Source organism: Perca flavescens, chromosome 13, assembly GCF_004354835.1.
Source record: "Perca flavescens isolate YP-PL-M2 chromosome 13, PFLA_1.0, whole genome shotgun sequence".
Taxonomy (NCBI): Eukaryota; Metazoa; Chordata; class Actinopteri; order Perciformes; family Percidae; genus Perca; species Perca flavescens.
The window spans coordinates 22621153-22639575 of NC_041343.1; the positions used below are offsets into that span (position 1 = coordinate 22621153).

Genomic DNA, 18423 nt, shown 5'->3' on the forward strand with positions numbered 1-18423 from the left:
ATGTGGCCAAAAAACTCCAGATGGAATGGTTTTCATAACCAATCGCACAGAGAACATCAATGCTCCACAGTCACACCACACTTGCCCAGCTCAACTCCTCCTCCCTTCCTTCCTTCCCTCCATCTTCCTTTCCTTACCATCAGAGGGATTCTGAAGCACCAGAGTCTCCAGTTCAGTCCACTCCGTGTTGAGTCTCTTCATCAGTTTGTAGGCGTTTACTGGGTGGGCCAGGTAGCCCTCTGGGTCAGAGGTGGACACTTTGGTCAGAGCATCAAGTTTGTTGGCCCAGCTAAGAGAGAGACAGGCAGACAGACAGACAAAGTGTTATTAGTACTCTAAAAGCCCCAATACAGCTACATTTTAAAATACATTGTACTCATTCTAAACATTATCTCATATTGACTTAACCTGCAAAAGCGAGTGCCAATGTTCTTTTCTGTTCTGTTGCTCTTTTTCAGTCACATGGAAAACTCTGGTGAAAATGTATTGACAAAAACTAAAGACTAAAGTTGTGTTACACTATGTTTTCCATGTACTGTACAAATTAAACAAAAACATTATGAGGGTAATATGAGCTAGACAACACTGAGAACAGCCTCCACAGTTCTAACCACTAAATGGTTAAAGGGCTGTTAATATTAAGAAATCTCTTTGTTGATAGAACAGATATAAATGTTTTCATTACTTTTTAGTGCTGTTGACGGTTGATGAAACAGATGTTATTATTTATAACATGTGTCAGTGCTATTAAGATGATTTTGACACATTAATCCACAAGGAGGGATATTTTTCAAGATCATTACCATGGTATCTCTGTTTAAAGACATAACACAAATGAAGCCTGAAATGGACAGCAGTGAGGACCACAAGTCCAAGTCTGTCAACACCACAGAGACACTAACAAGTCATTATTATGGTCAGTGGTGGAAGAAGTACTCAGTTCCTCCAGGATTAAAAAAATACTCCATTCTAAAGGTTCTTCATTCCAAGTCTAAATTGACATTTACACACAGTAGGGTAGTTTAGTCCAGTGGTTCCCAATCGTGGGGTCAGGCCCCTCTAGAAGGACACAAAACAAATCTGAGGGGTCTGTAGATAAGTAATGGATTGAGAAAGAAGAAGCTTATGAGCTGTATTTGACTTTTTCTGACTTTTCTCTAATCTTTGCTTTTTTTGTGATATAATGGATACTTTTACTAGCCTGGTCCTACCAGACTCTGGTACATTTCATTTGTACAGAGTCTGGCCTCTCTCCATTGACAGGTGTTAACTTCCTTGAAGGAGGGTAGTCTGTTGAAGTTTAAAACTACTGGATCTGCCCAGAGTCACTCTGGTAGCCTGGCTCTGCCCTCCTACGTACTGTCTGGTATGACCAGGCTAACAAGAGGGGAGACGACGACAACTATCGGCTTAGCATCGCTAGCGTTCGCCGTAGCCAACTCCTTCACCACTAACGGAGCGAGCTGGAAAATCAAACTTTTCCTGAACACCGTGGGGAGGAGGGCCACAACATCATGGCCACCAACAAAAATCAGCAAAGATTGTTCTTCCTCGGGCTTTAACTTCTGGATATTCTGCGGAGTTGCCATAACGGACCACATCTTTCTCTGCTGCCATTACGGAACTACAACTCAAACTAGTGCACGTCACGACCTCAACGTCATCGTTCTTAGACACTCCCTCTGTTCGCTGATTGGACCGCCAAATATTTGGTCGGAGAAAATCCAAGAATATACCGCAAACCCAGACGGAGTACTGAAGGGAAATGAAAATTGAGCGGAAGTACGTAGGAGGGCGGAGCCAGGCTATACTTTTACCTCTTTGGGCTTCAAACAGTTACTTCAAGCTAGAGTGCATAGTTTCTGTCGCCCCCAATGGGAATTCTAAGTAATGACAACAACACTGTCGGAGCATCCACATGATGCAAAACTCTTCAGAAGAGGTAATTATCTTAGAATGTGTATGTCCTCTTTGTCTCCATAGCTGAATGCTGCCGTTGTCTTTTTTCAGCAGTGACGTAAAATGCATCTTCTGCACGCGAAACTCAAAGGACGGCACTATTTTGTAAACCTAGCCATACTGAGAAATACAGAGAGAGTTTTGTGGAGCTGACAGGCTTAATTAGCTTTGTATCAGCTCATTTGACAATGGCTTAAATGTAACGGACATTCATTAATATAAAATAGTTGTGCACTATAGCTTTAAATTAAACAATCTGAGAAGTCTACTAGGGAAAGGTCTCTTTGGCGGAACTGCTAACAACTAATTTTTTGTAAGGGGTCACAAACGAAAAGGGTTGGAAACCACTGGTTTAATCTTTGACAATGTATTGTGTTTATCATATTGTTTTTTTAACATGAAATCGTAATATGAAAAGTAACTAGTTATTGTATCGTAAGATAACTGTAGTACAGTAAAAAGTACAATATTTCCCTCTAAAATGTCGTAGTGATGTAGAAGCATAAAAGAGCATACAATGATAATACAATTTTAAAAAAGTACAAGTAGAAGTACTTATTACTAGGGCTGTCTCGACTAAAGAAATTCTTAGTCGACTAACACTTATACGATTTTGTCGACTAATCGATTAGTTGATTTAATTGACAGAGCTGTGCGCTTTGAGAGGTGGTTAAGACTAGAAAAGCACAATATAAATGTAGTTAATTAACCATCTGTAAAACTGAGTTTCTCCACAATTAATCCTGCAAAAGCACCACTTTAAATCTTATGTTTACCATAAATGTGCTCATGAGTTTCTTGGAAATTAGTAATTAAGCATGAATAAGCATAAAAAATGACTAATCAACTAAAGAAATCTTAGTCGACTAAGACCAAAACGACCGATTAGTCGACTAATCGACTAAGATGTGGCAGCCCTACTTATTACACAGTTGGATTGTTATTAAGTCACAAGGTTGGAATGTACCTTTTGACAGCAGCAAGCTTGGACTCTTCTGCTTGAATGTAGTCCCTCAGAGACTGGACCAACTCTTTTTCTGTGTAGATCAGGTCCGTCATTTGGCCTGCAGAGAGAGAGACGGATGCTGAATATGAGGGAGAGGTGCCTCTAAAGTCTCTGACACACCAACCTGACGGCCGACCGTCAGCAGAAAAGGATCTGTCGGACTGATCAGTCGGCTCCCGTCTCTCAAAAAAGTTCCTCGGAATACACAGGCAGCTGCGCTAATCTGTATTGTCGCCCAAAAATTGAAAATGGGAAATGACAGAACATCTCTCTAGACCTAGTAAACACAGAGCACACTGTCGTCAGTTATTGTTTTCATCAGAGAGTGTTGATAGTAGTCGAGAAGGATCATTGTTGTCATTACTCGCTGAACGGAAGAAAATAGGATGGCTAGTAATAAGAAGATACGGGCGTTGTTAGCTCTCGGGCTTCTTCTTGTGGAAGAAGCACTGATTCGCTAGTCAAGGGCTAGCACTCCACCAATCAGATTGGTCATTGAGTCCGACTGCCCACTGGCCAATTCAACAAGTCAAATCGGCCAAAATGGATGCTGACGGCTCCTCCGACTGACGACAGCACGGAACACACCGAACAGACTCGAATCACCGACCTCGCCAGACTGTCCGACGGCCGATAATCGGGTTGGTGTGTCGGGTTGGAGAGCCTTAAAGATAAAATCAGCATCACCTTTCTTCCTTAAAAGATGTGTCGCTTATTAAGTCAAAGTGTCAAAAATGTATTTATTTAATTGTATTTATTTAGTATTTCCTAGATGAATGTTCTCCATTTCTAATTTCAAAACTCCATCAAGAAATATTTAATAACATTTAATCAAAAAACTTCCTGTAATGTGAGAGAGTTGCTTCTACTAACAATCCCACTGAGAACTTTTAGGTCTGTTTAGATTTTCTGGTGGACCGATAAAAGAACACTGCTCAGACTCCCACTGAGGTAAAAAGAGTCCTCAGCCACAAACGGTGGGGCTTTGATTGTGTAGAATTACTCAGCAAACTACAGGGTGGTGGCGTTCATCCATGAGTCTTTGAGAGGATAGTTGGGGTGTGGCGTGCTTCTTAAAAAATTCCATGGAAACATTCAGCCATGATAAAAATCACATTGGTTACCAGGGAAGATGAATAATCAAACACTTTCATTGTTTCTGCATGCAACCAGTGCAACTGAGCAGCCAAGTGCATTAAATCAAGGTGATTTAAGTGACTGTTTAACCCCTCCTGAGTGCACACTGTATCAAAAGAAGTTCTGTAAACAAGTGATCTTCTCACATATTAGATGAAGCAAGGTAATTGCACAAAGGAAAAAGTTTATGGGGGATTTTTTGCATTTCATTTCTAGGTGTTTCTTTTAAAGTGGGGTCAGGAGATCTTAATTTCATCTGCATAAATCATACGGACTGTGTTTGAACACTGTGCAGAAAACCTTTTTTTTTTTTACCTTTTTACAATTTCTATTTAAGTAATAGGTGGACCACATTTATTTCTCTTAAAAGTTATTCAGGCTGCCTCAAAAAAAAGTGATTTAACTGGCCTGATTTAACCACTTCCTCCATCTAAAACCTTTTTTTTATGGCAAAGAAAAGCATTCCTGAGTGCAAACTCTGCTCCCTTCTATATGTGGCACTCTGCTGATGTTCCTATTTAGGGGAATTACCACAGATTGTAACAGTAAAAATAGCTTTAATTTTCTGATTATGAATATTAGAAATGAGTGAGTTTTGTCCTGTGCACAGGCCAAGGATGATTGTGACGCGATACACAGTCCTGCCAATGGTTCTAGGCAGTAATGCACCAAGAAACGCTGCGATGCGCCAAAAAAAGCAATCTAGTAAACATGGCTGTAAACAATGCTGGATTTAAAATACCATTTTGCAACATTTGCAAACGTTTAAGAGGAAAGAAATGCATTTAAGTTATGTGTTAGACCTCAAGGATACTCACAATTAGTTTTGGTGAATGTAAATATAACTATTGTTTGTTTACAAGTAAATTCCACATGGCACCTTTAAGTAGTGCGAGGGATAGATCTTTAATGCCATGCTGACAGATGCTTGGTTTTATTGTGTTTGGATTATGAGTAAAGCACAGTCAGTCAAGTCACAAATCAGTAGTCGGGTCTGGCTTCAATCAGGAATAATATTCTTTCCGAATATAGCACTAAGCTCTTTGTCCTGAGGTGTATTACATACAAAATATAATAATAAAAGCAACATATTGGCCTCAATGTCACTTTTGATGTGTAAAGAAAGAATGCATCAAAAGGGATTTTGTGGGAAAGAAACTCGCTCAAGGGACCAAATGAAAGGTGGAAGGAGACTTATTGTAAATTTTGACATAACAAAAATAACTAAACTACAAGCAGTTATGACAGGATCCAAGCCTCCCCGGCGCAAGTCGGGCCCGACAACCAGCGGAATCCGCGAAAGTGGAATCCGCGAAAGTGGAACCCAAAGCGTGACGGCGGCGAGGCAAACGTCAGGAAATACTGCAACGCGTGAGCTGCAAGGTCTGCGGTAAATTGCAATTGCAAATTCCCCATTTATATTCATTCAGTTATAGGCCAAAATGTGACCACCTTGATTATAGCGACCCCTTAGGGATCTCATGTTTCGCGTTGATGGAAAAACCGTTCACCTAGCTCTTTCAACCTACTTATGGAGGTGAAGATCTCTGCCTGTGTTGTCCAGCAGCAGCAGCAGAGCAGAGCCCAGAGGATGAAAGCCAGGATCTTCCTCATTCTGTCTCTTTCAATAACCTGCAAGGACAAACAGAATCACATCATGTCACATTAGATTTATAAAATCTAAGCCTTTTTTCATGCAATAACTGCAAAACATTTTTTTTTTACCCTTTGCTGTCTGTATAAATCTATGGATAAAGTTTTGCATGTTGTCCTACTATTCTCCATCACCATTTAACACAAGCTGTGGAAAATCCAGCTGTTCCCCTCTTTAAGATTCCATCCATCCATATAATTGCCAATGTGCTTTGTTTTCATATTGGCCATGAAAAACTCACAAACTGTATTTTGATTACAAAATGACCTTGTTATTCTTGAACCACACATATAAATATCCTTGCAGTTTGCATTACCCTTAGTCAACAGTTTATGCAGTGACGGTGTGTTTCCGTACTTAATTGGATGATGGTCTAACAATATTCAAAGTTTCCTATAAATGAGTCACTAATCGTGCTGGGAGGCATCATGACATAATAGCCTCTATGCCCAGTTCTCATTAGGAGAGAATAAGGAAGGACAATGTGGAAAAAGAATAGTGTTTCTAACATTGTTTCTACAAAATAAGCGGACACAGCCATAGGAACTAAATATTACTATTATATAAAGTCCAGGTAAGGTCTCGTGTATGTTAAAGTCAATTTTCCTTTTCTCTGTTTTAGTCTGTTCAACATGGCCATTGGCCACCAGATGGCTAATGAAAAATGTTGATGACTAAGGCCATGACTAAATAAAGCTCAGACAATGTCCTTTGTAATACAATTATAAACCAAAGCTTGCACTGCAGAAACTCACAAGTAACTCACTTTCAAAATGGTGACATCAAATCAAGTACAACATGTTATGTCCTTCACATGCATAAAACAGGGGCTAACTTTTTGGGCCATATGATGGGGCAGTGGAACACAACATTGACATATTGTCACTTTTTAAGTTGATATAGCAAATCTGTTAGTTACCTATTTAGACATCCAGTATCTACGGGGCAACATTATCATTTAACTGGAGTCGTGTTTCTGGCCACCTGACAAATCTAAGTCCAATATTCACTCTTCTGTTAGCTCTGTTTTTGGTCTCTACAAACTCCTGGGGGAAATATTTGTCTCTTTAGCTGCTAAAGTGCTCCACTATGTTAACCAGGTAGTCACTAACTGTGTCTGTCTGCTGTTTGGTGCTGGGCAGTGTAAAATACAAAGCCAACACTAAAGATTAAGTTAGATTGTTGTTTTTGAAAGCAGACAGTTCCAGTACAAACAGCTGTGTGAAGCCTATTGTTTCAAGGTTTATTATGGTTTTCTTGTCAAAAGTTGCCACATTTCCTTCAGTATTATTTGAAAATATATAGTAGTGATATCTTGGGCCAAAGCAAGCAACATGAGCTGTTTTGACTGTCAGCTGCTGTAGAGCCAACAACAAATTGACAAGCAGAACTAATGACTGTTGATGGTAATTGTCAGTTTTATGTTCATTTAAGAAGAAAAAAATACAATGTTTTTTATGATAATAAAGAGGCGTGGTTTACTTCATAGGCTGTGTATATGTGATACATTATCTGGGTCACATAACATTGATATAACCAAAAGATGTATCCTGAAATTCATTCAAAATTTGTTTGCAACAGTAATACATAGATAAATATTTTTTAAATTTGACTGAAAGAGACGATTATATTGTTGCTAATTGCAATTATTTCTGACACAATTAATTGTACAGCAAAATATGCAATTGTTACAGCTCTACGCCTAGCAGAAAGTCTCTGTTCACAGTCCAGCACTGAGATGCTTGTTTGTGACCTGAGGTGAAAAGTGACACTGGTCCACTTTCTCCTCATGGATTTAGTCTAATTTGCCTTTACCACATCACTTCTCAGTGATGAATGTTTACTGTTGTCTGTGTAAAACATGCACATACATCCATACTTCCAAATGTAAGCACACACGCACACACACACACACACACATATATTTCTGTCTGCACTACTATCTAATCAAAGGCTTAGAGAGACAAAGGTTCTGAAGCATGGCACCTTAATAGTTATTGTGGTGATAACTTGAAGAGAAATCTCCTCCAGGTGAAAAAGAAATCATTTCACTTACATGACACCTTTTGATAAATAAGTACAAATACTGCACTTAACTACACATTTGAGGTACTCATACTTTACTTGAGTATTTTCTTTTTATGCCACTTTCTACTTCTACTCCGCTACATTTCAGAGAGAAATATTGTACTTTTTACTCCACTACAATAATCGGACAGCTTTAGTTACTAGTTACTTTACACATTAAGATTTTTGCACAAAATAACATGTAGTTTATAAAATACAAGGTTTTATTATAAATTAAACTACCCAACAATATAACGGCCTACAAGTGCAGCTGAAATGATTAGCCGGTTAAACACACAACTGTTTGGATCGTTTCCAGTTTCTAAAATGTGAGGATTTTTCTGCATTGAGTACTTTTACTTTTAATACTTTAAGTAAATTTTCCTGGTGATACTTACATTCTTTTACTTAAGTCACATTTTCAATGCAGGACTTTTACTTGTAACAAAGTATTTTTACAGTGTGGTATTAGTACTTTTACTTAAGTAAAAGATCAGAATACTTCTTCCACCACTGCTTGGGTGCACATGGCGAATGGACGGTCCTGGACCATAAAACGCACACCAACATCAGTGCAGAAGCTTTGCCCTAATTATTTGGGCTGCAGAAACACTGTTTTCAGCCTGCACCTGTATGCGAGTGATGCTTATTACTACAGACCTAAACTACAAATGAAAGGACCAAATCTCTCTCCTTGTAATCTACAGCCTGTGCCATTGCTCAGTCCAAACACAGCCTTGCCTGTTGTTGCAGGCTGTAACACCCATGTCACATTCCTGGAAAGAAGCCTGTTAGATTCATTACCCCTCGCCTGGCATTTCTGGCAAATGTAGGGAATAGCACTGAGGACAGGTCAGGATATGATACGACAGGTCATGAGAGGACAGGACCAGGAGCTGTGTTTTGAATATAGACCCACAGTGCACCATGTCTTGCTCTGCTGCAGACCTGTTCTATGTATTGTATAAAGATGTCAGGCTACAACAATCCATCGACCCTTTCCTAAAAATAAAACAATGGAGGTCAGCAAAAAATTTAAGATAACACAAACTGCTGGATGAAAAACTGTGCTTTTGCTCATCCAATCGCCAATCCTGGTGCGTAATGACACGCAGGAAATCAAACATCTGCTAATTTTTACATGGAGGTGTGGCTCCAGAGCAGAGATAAGAAACCATAGTTACACTCTATCTGGCAAAGCAGGCAGGAGGATTCAAGGTCTGCAACGGGGCAGGGGTGACTTAGGAGGAAATGTTTCCTCAGACAGTAACACTCCCAACATCTGTAGTTGTTCTGTTCTTCTTTCCTACTTCGTTTCTTACTTGACATCAAATCCACGGAGAAAAAACCTGGCTGGTACGAGCAGCAGCTGTCTTGGGTCACACAAGCGCCAACTGAGGAAGTTATAAAAATACTCGTATTACGTATTGAGGGGAAGCACATTAAAGCATTACATAGGTCAAGAGGTCTCATCCTTATTACCTGGAGAGTATAAAACATATAATTTCATAACAAATACAAACAAGAGCAAAGCCAAAAAGCAGAAAGTACTGGGGCTGATGTGAGTGAGAGAGCGTTGTCATGACAACTGAGGAACATTGTTGAATATGGTTGCAAAATACCTATTTCCAACTTTTTAAAGCCTTGAATAATTGTAGGAAATGTGTTCTACAAACATTACTTGGCTTTCAAAGTCATATCTACAGAATATATTTGCTTGAGGTATCATAGCAGTTCCCATCTTCACTAGATTACATTTTGGCAGTGAAGACCAAATTCCAGTATTTTGATAAAACTAGTCGGGAGCAGTCATCTATGTGACTAAAGAATGGGAGTTGCATGCCGGAAAACTGCTGGCTAGAAAAGATGCTTGCCAACTCCCCCCACCATGTAGGCTGAAAATGGTGTACTGAGATAGACAGCAAATGGTAGATGCTAAACAGGCATTTTTCTGACTGTTGTTAATCAGTTAACAGGACTGGCACTCAGGCATAGACAAAAGACGGGCATGCTAACACACGTGCAGACTACTGAAACATGCACATTATATAATATGCCACATAAATGTGCACACAGAGTATCCACAGGCTGTGAACATGCTCAAACAATCCTTGCCTGTCAGACTCAGGGAGATTTAACTTGCTTGTCATTGGTGTTGCTCCGGGCATTTCAATTTACAGTGGGTAGAACAAGAATAGCTCCTCTTCAATTAGACTATACTTAGATTAATATAAATCTGTTACAGATGATGTAATATTCAAGCTCTTATTTATCAGGGGGTGATGGCGCAGTGGATATGACACATGCCTTTGGTGTGGGAGATCTGGGTTCAATTCCCACTGTGATGCATCAACCAACGTGCCCCCGAGCAAGACACCCCTAGTTGCTCTGACATATATAGCAATTGTAAGTCACTTTGGATAGAAGTGTCAGCCTAATGACATGTAATGTAATTTGATAAGACAACAGCTGTCCTGGATGGTTGGTCAGTCTCTGCTGAGTATCAGTATTAACCACCAGATGCATTCTATTAGGCAGAGTCAAACTAAGTGTGCAATTTCACAACTTTACACAGCCAGCCAAAATAAAGGCTGCTTACATTGGCATTTTAGTCTCAGAGACAATGGAAGTGAGCATTTCCAACATAGTTTAGCTGACATCTAGTTTCGATTTGTAAAAAAGCATCAAAGCATCTGCCAAATGAACGTAATGTAATGCAATATCAGGGGAATGTAGACAATCTCTGAATAAAGCAAAGGGTTAAAAGGTTTTCCTCATGCAAGTCCAAGACTGCTGCTAACCATATGTGGTTTACTTTAAAGCAAATTTGTTTCAGATGCAATGAGAGCTGACAAAAACAACATCTGCAGCCATATTGCAATTAAAAACAGGCTAGATCTATTTTACTTTAAAGGGACAACCATTTCTTAATGTTCTTCCGTGCCCCGGAACGTGACTAAACACCCCAACGTGGCAGCTAGACGGTGCAGCACCAGTGATCTATTTCCAGATTCTGTGTTGTTTACGGTTTACAGAGTCACATATAAGGAATATGTCAGTTTACATGAGCAACGCACACATTTTTTAATGTGCAAGAGTACAGTAAAACACTGTTCACCTTTAAAAGCTTTTTCTGGTATGAAAACACTGAACGCTCATATAACTAATTTTTAATAAACAAAGACACCAATGTTGTAATCAATATAAATCACCCAAGCATTTAGATAAGCATCACTTCAATACTTACAAAGACACAACCAGACTTGGACACTGGCTGCTGCTTACTTAAGTAAAAGAAATAGACATACTAGAAAAGGGGAGACCATCAGACCGAGACTCAAGTAACTTAATAAAACAGTTCTCTTGTTTCAGCTGTATCTAGCAAGACATCATCATGCATTTACACCTGCCTTTCCAACCTTGGCTTTCAGCCCAATTACTGCTGACAGATGAATGGCCTCCTTCCATTTGTTGCCTTCCATTTATACCAAATCTAATGGCTGCAACATCCAAGTTTTGCCATTGTAGTAGGCTATAAATAAAGCACTGCAGGGCATCATCCGCATCATCATCCGTACATATAGAACCCTTTATCCTGGGACTTTGAACCGTGGTCCTTTGCGGCCAAGGGTGGACAAAGCCTCTCAGCCAAATGTCTCTCCTTTTGGAGCATTTTTTTTAATTTTTTACTCACTGTTGACACCCCTTTTTATTGGGACTATTTATTTTGTAGAAAGAAGTTCCAATAAAAAAAAAAGAATCTTTAGGAAAAAGAATACAGACTACGCCTGAGTTTTTGTGAATTGTATTTGGGTTCTAGTTGTCGAAAATGACTATTCCAGCTGCATCTCGCCTTCAGACCCCGGGTCTGCTCATCATCTTCAACTGGATGCTAGCCGTCCATGTGACGTCAGCCAGTTGTTTCTAGAAATTCCCAACACAATTGAGCTCTTTCGGGTCCGTGAATGTCCTTGCAGCCTGTGAAGTAGGCTACATGTGCAGACATTCATGTTTACTGCGCCAACGTTCAAAAACCTCGTGTGTCGCCGTCTGCTTTAAAGTGTGCGTAACAAACAACAAGATGCTCGGCCATAAAGTTTGCGCAAAGTTTCAAAACGTTCTCCCCCTTTTCCTTGCTAACAACATTGTAACACGACTCTTCGTTACAATGTAACAAACATGTCGGGAATAAACACAGACCTAACGAAAGGAACGAGCCGTTGTTACTTTACCTTGTCGGTACCACAAGGTCTGAAGTGTCTGGTATCACGAAAAAACCTGTTGGACCCAGTTATTGACAACCATCCCAGCATGTTCGGTAGGCACGCGAGTTAAACGATCAGCCCAATTCCAATGATGTAAAGAAGGGCTAAGATACAATATTTAACGTTATCTTACCTAAAGGTCTTAAAAGAGTAACGTCACACTTCTTTGGTATGTGGACGCAATTTCACTTGGCACCCCGGGGTTGTAAGTAGTACATACAGAGAGGGGTAGCTACAGAGAGCCCCTGCCACGTACAGAACCTCCTGGAGGGGTTGACCTTAATACTGCGATTAGACGCGCAGGGACATTCTTCTTCGAGTGCTATTGCGTTGCCCTCACGAACGCCTCGTAAAATCTGATTTCTAAGCTTTTTTTTACACAGTAGGGGGTTAAAGTTCAATTAGGTTTGCGCTATGCTGTAATTAATAATTCACAATAACAGGATACCAGACCCATTAAGGTTTTACAAGCCAGTGATGAAAGAAGTAGGCTACTTAGTACTCGCAACCTTTAAAAATGCCAGTGTAAAAATCCATTTCAAGTCCTGCATTCACAATGTTACTTAAGCAACAGTAGGCCTACAGCATTAAGCTATTGGAAGTAGTATCAAAAGTAAAAGTACTCATTACACAGAATTACCCCTTTCAGCTTGTCATAATATTGGATTATTTTTAATGTTTTACCTGGTTGTGGTGGGGCTAATTTTAACTACTTAGTATACTATTGGGCAGTTCATTCTATTAAAATGCACACTATTTGATTTGTTTTGCATGTTAAATCTGAACCTGCAAAAGAACTAGTAAATAAAGCTGTCACATAAATAGTGGTGTAAAAGGTAAAACATATTTCCCTCTGATATATAGGGAACTATTTAAACTTGTATATAAGGTAGGTAGGCCAATCATCATTCAGGCTCCAAAAGTATTTATGGACTGACAAAGACCATAGCAACACAATTCTGAAGAAATTGAATTCAGAAAACAAAAGAATGGTAAGAGGACATTCGAAAGCATTTGTGCATATACAGTACAATCTGTGAGTAGGCTACAATTCCATCTTTTAGGATAATTACGGTAATGCAATCCATGCAATCCGTCACGTTTACAGTTAGGATCTGGGCTTGTTCTCTGGATGTGCCGAACACCATCTGGAGAAAAAAAACATTTGGACAAGGCTGTTCAATTATCTCCTGTTCTTGAAGTTTCTGTGTTATGTGTCTGTGTCTCCCCTAGCTGTCTCTGATGTTTTGGTATTATGTGCAAGTGGGACCATAATAGGAATTTATCAACACCGAATACGATTGAGGACACCGTAATTAAAGGTAGTAGGATTATAAGGAGATCAAATACCTTTGCTTTGGAAGAGCAATTTATTACACATGTGGCATATCGCACATCTGATGAAACACGTTGTACATGCAGCACACACGTAGTAGCCTACGTCATTTTAACAAAAAGTAAAATAGTATATTTTAGCTGATAATATTGGGGAAAACAACAGTTTAGATTGTTTTCTTTGAAAGAAAAAATAATTTTTCATCAGGGAGAGATTGCTATTATTAGAGTATGTCATTATAAGCATATTAGTACACAATTTTGAGACATTATACTTTATATTCGAGATTTAAAAACATTTAAAAAAAGTAGTGTATGCTTACTATTTTATAATGTAGGCCTATAAGGTTTATTTGTGATTTCTGATTAGCAATGTAATACATAGATTTATAGTGCCGAAAATATTGTGCACACCTGGAGTTTGACCAGCAGGTGTCGCTGTGGGTCAACACAAGATAAACCAGCATTTATAAAGAGAAGCATTACAGTTTTTTCCGATTGCTAAACAACAGTGGGCACAACTGGAGTCACGTGACTCCAACTCAAACTACAGTCTGCACTACCAACAGTCACCTGAGCTAAACAGTTCACATCACCTGCAAAACAGGCTCAGTGCAGCCAAACACTAAGCACAAGCCTCACTGAGATAACACACACTGTCACTCAAAACACACTGAGGGTAAAAACACTGGTGTAATACAGAAATTACAAACTTTTTCATCTTTACAGTTTGAACAATTTGAGTGACTTGACATTACTCAATAGTTTATTTAAGGAAAAAATATAGATTGTATAGCATACCAATTTTTACATAAGGTAAAAAAGAAGGAATGAAAATCAGCAGTTTTCTTCAATAAAGTATTTCGTCTCTAGTAATTTATGGAATTACTGGGGAAAAAAAACTAAAGGTACATATGTAACAGTACCAAAGAATAGTGTGACTAATCCTGCCTCTCTCCAGCATCATGTGGCAAGTTTTCTTCATCACATTGGATGTCTGCATCATCTCTAAATACAGTTTGTTCCGATTGCTAAACGACAGTGAGCACAACTGGAGTCACATGTGCAAAACTCAAACTACAGTCTGCACTACCAACAGTCACCTGAGCTAAACAGTTTACATCACCTGCAAAACTCATTCAAAGCAACACAACTCTTAACACACATCTCAAAACAGGCTCAGTGCAGCCAAACACTATGCACAAGCCTCACTGAGATAACACACACTGTCACTCAGAACACACTGAGGGTAAAAACACTAGCATCAAACACCAATACAGAAATTACAAACTTTTTCATCTTTACAGTTTGAACAATTTGAGTGACTTGACACTACTCAATAGTTTAATTAAGGAAAAAATATAGATTGTATAACATACCAATTTTTACATAAGGTAAACAAGAAGGAATGAAAATCAGCAGTTTTATTCAATATAGTATTTTGTCTCTAGTAATTTATGGAATTACTGGGGAAAAAAAAACTAAAGGTACATACGTAACAGTACCAAAGAATAGTGTGACTAATCCTGCCTCTCTCCAGCATCATGTGGCAAGTTTTCTTCATCACATTGGATGTCTGCATCATCTCTAAATAAAAATGAATGTGGTGTTTCTATTGCTTTCACCTCCATTACTTTCTGAAAAACAGTAAGAACGCAGTTTTACTATTGTAAAGATATAGTGTTTTTCACTTTTTTTTATAGCTGTGTATATAACCTCAGACATCTTACCTGGACATGTTGGTATCTTTGCTCTTTTACCTGTTTCTCTCAAACGGTACAGTGTATAATTGTTTCATTCTTATTTGGTGTTTGTATAAAAAAAAGTCTTTCTGAGCTTTCTCTGTATAAATACCGTATATGTTCACTAACTAGTCTAAAATAAGACACCTACTTAGGCTTTCAGCTAAAATTGCAATCATCATTGTTTGATAGGCACCAGACTGAAATCTATTCTGTTTTGAATGTGTGGTTAACAGTTTTGACAGCAGTGTGTTAGCATTTGAACAAAGTGCTGTAAATCTACAGTGTTGTGCACATTGTGGTTAAAGTCATGGGATAAGTGTGTAAAGTTTTGAAAACTGTGTTCAAGCGATAAAAAACGATCTAGAGTTTGGTCCACATGAACTGCTGCTGTGCAGACTGTAGTTAGAGTTTTGCACATATGACTCCAGTTGTGCCCACTGTCGTTTAGCAATCGAAAAAAACTGTAACATCATCTCTCACTGATCTCCAATCTTTATATATTTGCACTTAAACTGACCCTTCAATAATGTCAAATTACAATAACTTTCTTACAATTCATTTCTCAGAGAGCCTGAATGTTCTTGCTTCTTACTAATGTATATATTGTAATATTTATCCCATGGATTACAAATTACATGGAACGTGAGACTGAAAAGAAAATGCCAGTTTGATTGGTCAGATAATTGAAGAAATGATTCAAGACATAAATCAAGACATTTTAAAAGTGTTTTTTTCATATTTACATTTAATAGACTTTCTGGACAGTGCTGGAAACAGAGTGAGCAGAAAAAGATTAAAAAAACAAAAACATTTCTTATGTTTCACACTCTCTTTTGATCTTTGCTTTTTTTTTCTTTTTAATTACTGGATCATTTTATTTACTCAGATTTGCTTTTTAGAGAGTCAAAAGCCAAAAAGTTTGGGAAACCCCTGGCTAACAAGATATAGTGACCCACAAACTGTTTTCATGCGTTTTTACTTTAGTCACCAGGTGTCACTCTTTGTCCATTGCACATTTGTGATGCACACTGTGACGGTTACTAGTAGATTGAATGCTATCAAAAACCTTATCACATTTAATGCATTACATCCAATACAATACAGATAAAACAGATTTGCTTGTAGCATATCTGCAGTTGTAGAAAGCCACATTTCCCACACATACCACAATGAAGCCAAATAATGAAACATATCATAAATCAGGCTTTGTTGACACTACAGGGCTTATCTGTTCTCAGCTAAACACAAAGTTATTTTGCTTTCCATACTGTCAAGGTTGAGGAATAACACACAAGCCACCAGGTGATTTTCACACCTGAGCAGATCTTATAAAAAGGCTGTGAAACTGTAATTAAGAAATTACACATAGAGAACTGAATGTCTGGCACGTCATGCAACCTGTCTCACAGAAACCAATCAGAGAGTAGAAAATTCAATTCAATTTTATTTATAGTATCAAATCATAACAAGAGTTATCTCAAGACACTTAGAGTAGGTCTAGACCACACTCTATAATTTACAAAGACCCAACAATTCCAGTAATTCCCCCAAGAGCAAGCATTTAGTGCGACCGTGGCGAGGAAAATCCCCTTTTAGATAGAAACCCCGGACAGACCCAGGCTCTTGGTAGGTGGTGTCTGACCAGTTGGGGGTGTAATAAACGGTGGCAATTATAGTCACAATAAAAATAATGGAACTATGACTAGAAATAGTAGTTGTAGTAGTTCATGGCGTAGCAGGGCAATGCAGGGTGTTACAGGGTGTAGCAGGGCACTGCAGGGCATTGCAGGGCATAGCAGGGTGTAGCAGGGCAATGCAGAACGTAGCAGGGCACTGCAGGGCATTGCAGGGCATAGCAGGGTGTAGCAGGGCATAGCAGAACGTAGCAGGGCACTGCAGGGTGTAGCAGGGCATAGCAGGGCATAGCAGGGTGTAGCAGGGCATAGCAGAACGTAGCAGGGCACTGCAGGGTGTAGCAGGGCATAGCAGGGCATAGCAGGGTGTAGCAGGGCATAGCAGAACGTAGCAGGGCGTGGCAGGGTGTAGCAGGGCATAGCAGGGCACGGAGCAGGACCACGGTGACTGCTGCAACCATGATTTAGGTGCCACCCTAATCCAAAGAAAACTGTGGGGCAAAAATCATAAGGACTCCGGGGAATAAGCTCCCCAGAGCTAAGTTAGTAACAAGCATTTCTGGGACATGGATGCACACATATGGAAAGAAAGAGGAGTGAGAAGCTCAGTGTGTCAAAGGAAGTCCCCCGGCAGTCTAAAACTATAACAATATAACTAAGAGCTGGTCCAAGGCAAACGTGAGCCAGCTCTATAAGGGTTGGTAGATGAATCTGATGCCTATGAAGAGAAGCAGAGAAGAGAAGGGGTGCCGTGTCTGTGGCGATACATTCTCCCCCGCCGGTCAAGTTGAACACTGTAACTCCTCACTCCCTAACTATAAGCTTTATCAAAGAGGAGAGTTTTAAGTTTACTCTTAAATGACTGGGAGCTGGTTCCACAGGAGAGGAGCCTGATAGCTAAAGGCTCTGGCTTCCATTCTACTTTTCGAGACTCTAGGAACCACAAGTAACTCTGCATTCTGGGAGCACAGTGCTCTAGTGGGACAATAAGGTACTATGAGCTCTTTAAGATATGATGGTGCCTGACTAGCTTTGTAGGTCAGGAGAAGGATTTTAAATTCAATACTGGATTTTACAGGAAGCCAATGCAGAGAAGCTAATACAGTACAGTACTTTTCTTAGTTCTGGTCAGCACACACGCTGCAGCATTCTGTATCAGCTGGGGAGTCTTAAGGGACTTATTTGAGCAACCTGATAGTAAGGAATTAAAATAGTCCAGCCTTGAAGTAACAAATGCATGGACTAGTTTTTCAGCATCATTTTGAGACAGGATGTGCCTAATTTTGGCAATGTTACGCAGGTGAAAAAAGGCTGTTCTTGAGATTTGTTTTAAGAGGGCGTTAAAGGATATATCCTGATCAAAAATAACTCTAAGATGACAGTAGTGCTAGAGGCCAAGGCAATGCCATCCAGAGTAGCTATAGCTTTGGATAATGAGGTTCGGAGGTGTTTAGGGCCCAGCACAATTACCTTGGTTTTGTCTGAGTTTAACGTCAGGAAATTGTAGGTCATCCAGGAATTTATGTCCTTAATGTATCTTTAAAGTTTAACTAACTGACTGGTTTCATCTGGTTTGATTGATAGGTATAATTGGGTATCATCCGCATAACAGAGAACGTTA

At 39.3% G+C, this 18423-nt stretch overlaps 1 protein-coding gene across 8 annotated transcripts in view; it reads right to left on the bottom strand.

Moving 5' to 3' along the window:
• The window catches only part of LOC114566213 (prolyl 4-hydroxylase subunit alpha-2), a 31980-nt gene extending 19628 nt beyond the window's left edge, over positions 1 to 12352 (bottom strand). For 3 of the 8 annotated variants that reach the window (XM_028594514.1, XM_028594515.1, XM_028594513.1), the window contains exons 1-4: positions 12056 to 12352; positions 5632 to 5734; positions 2927 to 3023; positions 138 to 289 (exon numbers count right to left, since the gene is read on the bottom strand). In XM_028594514.1, the coding sequence (XP_028450315.1) occupies positions 138 to 289; positions 2927 to 3023; positions 5632 to 5734; positions 12056 to 12136 (433 nt within the window). In that variant the 5' untranslated portion in view covers positions 12137 to 12352. The other 5 variants (XM_028594517.1, XM_028594518.1, XM_028594519.1 and 2 more) reach the window with 5 other exon arrangements.
• Between the last annotated feature and the right edge of the window lie 6071 nt (positions 12353 to 18423).